This window comes from Octodon degus, unplaced genomic scaffold (genome assembly GCF_000260255.1).
Source record: "Octodon degus isolate 3935 unplaced genomic scaffold, OctDeg1.0 scaffold00017, whole genome shotgun sequence".
Taxonomy (NCBI): Eukaryota; Metazoa; Chordata; class Mammalia; order Rodentia; family Octodontidae; genus Octodon; species Octodon degus.
In genome coordinates this window covers 3571912-3574414 of record NW_004524593.1, presented here as the reverse complement: position 1 = coordinate 3574414, position 2503 = coordinate 3571912, and the positions used below count along the sequence as shown (strand labels likewise).

Here is a 2503-nt window from a genome sequence, read left to right as displayed (position 1 = left end):
ATGTGGTGCTGGGGGATTGAACCGCGGTCCCTGATGCTTTTGCTAAGCTTGTTCTAAGTAGGTGCTTTAGACCACTGAGCCATCTCTCCAGCCCCCTGTGCATCTTTTTAAACCAGAGTTATGTAGTTTTTGTTTGCAAACTGAAAAATTAAGTAACATACTTGATTTTGCTGCACTTAAGTGAATAAAATTGTATGAGATACATAATTTTAGAACTTTAGGAAAATGGAAAGTGTAACAATCAAAAGATAAAGCAGTAAAGAGCTGCATTGGCAGTTATACGTAAATACCAGCAATAGCAGAAGACATCTATGCAGTTGATGAACATGTTTTTCCAGGCATTTAAGGAACATGGTCCCCATATTTTATAGTGTGGTGTATTTTTGTTGTTTGGCAGTACCAGGGATTGAGCTTGGGACTTTGGGCTTGCTGGGCAGGTGCTTATGCCACTGAGTTATATCCCTGGCACTAAGTATTTGCTAAATAAGTGATTATTATTTTTAACTTCTTTTTTTTTTTTTTAGCAGGTGCTTATGCCACTGAGTTATATCCCTGGCACTAAGTATTTGCTAAATAAGTGATTATTATTTTTAACTTCTTTTTTTTTTTTAATTTTTTGGTGGAACCGGGGATTGAACTCAGACCCTTGCATTTGACAAGGAAGTGCTTATTCTACTGAGCCATCTCCCCGGCCTTAACTTCTTTTTTAAACAATGGGTTTTTTTTTTTGAGGTACCAGGGATTGAACTCAGGACCTTGAACCTGCCAGGGAAGTGCTTATTCTATTGAGCTATTATCCCTGGCCCTTAAATAATATGTTTAGATGCCTATTTTTAAAGGATGGCGGGTTGAGCAATCATTCTGGCTCAACACCATTAACTGGGAAAAAGTTGGCAGTGACCCTAGAAAAAAACATGTCAGGTGAAGGGCTATTGAATGTCAGCTAGGCCCGTTTCAGGAGCCCAGATGTCCCCAGCACTTAATATCTGTCTCTGCTCTGAATTCCAGTCTGTTTTGTGTCCTCCTCTACCTGGTTTCCTCTGTTCTAGGACACAGACTGACAGACACTGACAGGTGCTAGCACTGCCTGGGCCCACGGAGCCAGGAGAGCAAATGGTCGCCTGGGTAGCAGAGGAAACTGAGGCCCAGAGGGTGCAGGATCTCCACAAGTGAGTAGTGTGCCCTGGGATCTGAATCCAGGTCAATCCTGAATTGACAGGATGCGCCTTTCTACTCCTCAACTTCTTCACTTGTATTCAGACCACCCTGGGGACAGAGAGAGGAAGAAAGCCCTTCCTGTACCAACCTGGGAGTTTGGCCCTGTCAGGACTGAACAAGTCGTGCAGACCCATGTCCTTCAGACGCTCCTTCAAACTGAAGCTGTCCTCCAGGCGGAAGCGGGGCACATGGACCACCAGCATGGTCTCTACCAGCTCGTCCAGCCACTCCTGCAGCACCTCCAGGCTGAGCTCCTGCTCTACCTTGGCCAGGCTTTTCTCAGGACTGGGCAGGATGAGCACCATGGTGATGTCATCACCCTTAAAGGGCAACTCCAGCACCTGGGTACCTTCTGCCACACGCCGGTACCGGAACTTGCCTTCCTGGTACATCATAGATGCTGAGCATGTCTCTTCGCTGGCCTTGTGGAAGAGCTCCTCCCTTGTGTTGTCAGGGCTGAACTTCGACTTCCACAGGCCCTGGAAGAAGACACCAGGTTGAAGAGTCACAAAGCAAGAACAATGCACCGGGCTGGGGATGTAGCTCAGTGGCACAGAGCCTGCCTGGCAAGTGCAAGGTCCTGAGTTCAATTCCCAGTTTAAAAAAAAAAAAAAGATCCATAGGAAAGTATTTATCAATGTGGGATATTCACATTATCTTCTTACATGAATCTACATACTTTCCAGGAAAAAAGACTAGAGGCCTAGGCCTGAAAGGGTTAATCAACACTATGTCAATGTGATGGAAGAAGTGGGTTGTGTGGGGCCGGGGAGATGGCTCAATGGAATAAGCGCTTCCCTGGCAAGCACAAGGGCCTGAGTTCAATCCCCAGTTCAAAAAAAAAAAAAAAAAAAGTGGGCTGTGGAGTGTGCACCTGCCTGCATCCCTCAGATTGTCAAGGGTAATGATTGCCTTCATGGTTGCAACTAAAATCGAAAACCAAGGATTGACTACACATTTCCTAACAAGTCTTTTTTGCTTTACCACTAGTGTTTTTTGCCAGCCTCTTGTCTAAGGGCTACCCTCCAAAGTTCTGGCTCAGCCTGACAGATAGAGGCCAGACAGGTAGCATCCCGGGCCTCCTCCAGAAGCCCTGCCAGAGAGAAGGCAAGTCTGGCCGCCTTCACTTCCGTCCCTTAGCACTTCCTGGCTCTTTGATCTGGAGATAGTCGTTGAACTTTTGGGAATGATAGTTTCTCATCTGTATGATTAGGAGCTGCTGACAGCTAATAGCTATAAAATGCTTGCACAATATGTGTGGACAAGTACCATTCTAAGAAATTTA

The 2503-nt window shown here is 45.7% G+C and overlaps 2 protein-coding genes across 2 annotated transcripts in view; one reads left to right on the top strand and one right to left on the bottom strand.

The window, feature by feature from the left end:
• The window catches only part of Zbtb37 (zinc finger and BTB domain containing 37), a 32495-nt gene extending 31199 nt beyond the window's left edge, over window positions 1-1296 (top strand). The window contains exon 5 of the transcript XR_002820178.1: window positions 1009-1296. The gene's annotated coding sequence lies outside the window, so the exon portion shown is untranslated. The remainder of the gene's footprint in view (window positions 1-1008) is intronic.
• The window catches only part of Serpinc1 (serpin family C member 1), a 15356-nt gene that overhangs the window by 4629 nt on the left and 8224 nt on the right, over window positions 1-2503 (bottom strand). Inside the window, exon 5 of the mRNA XM_004626793.2 lies at window positions 1307-1697. Within this exon, the coding sequence (XP_004626850.1) occupies window positions 1307-1697 (391 nt within the window). The remainder of the gene's footprint in view (window positions 1-1306; window positions 1698-2503) is intronic.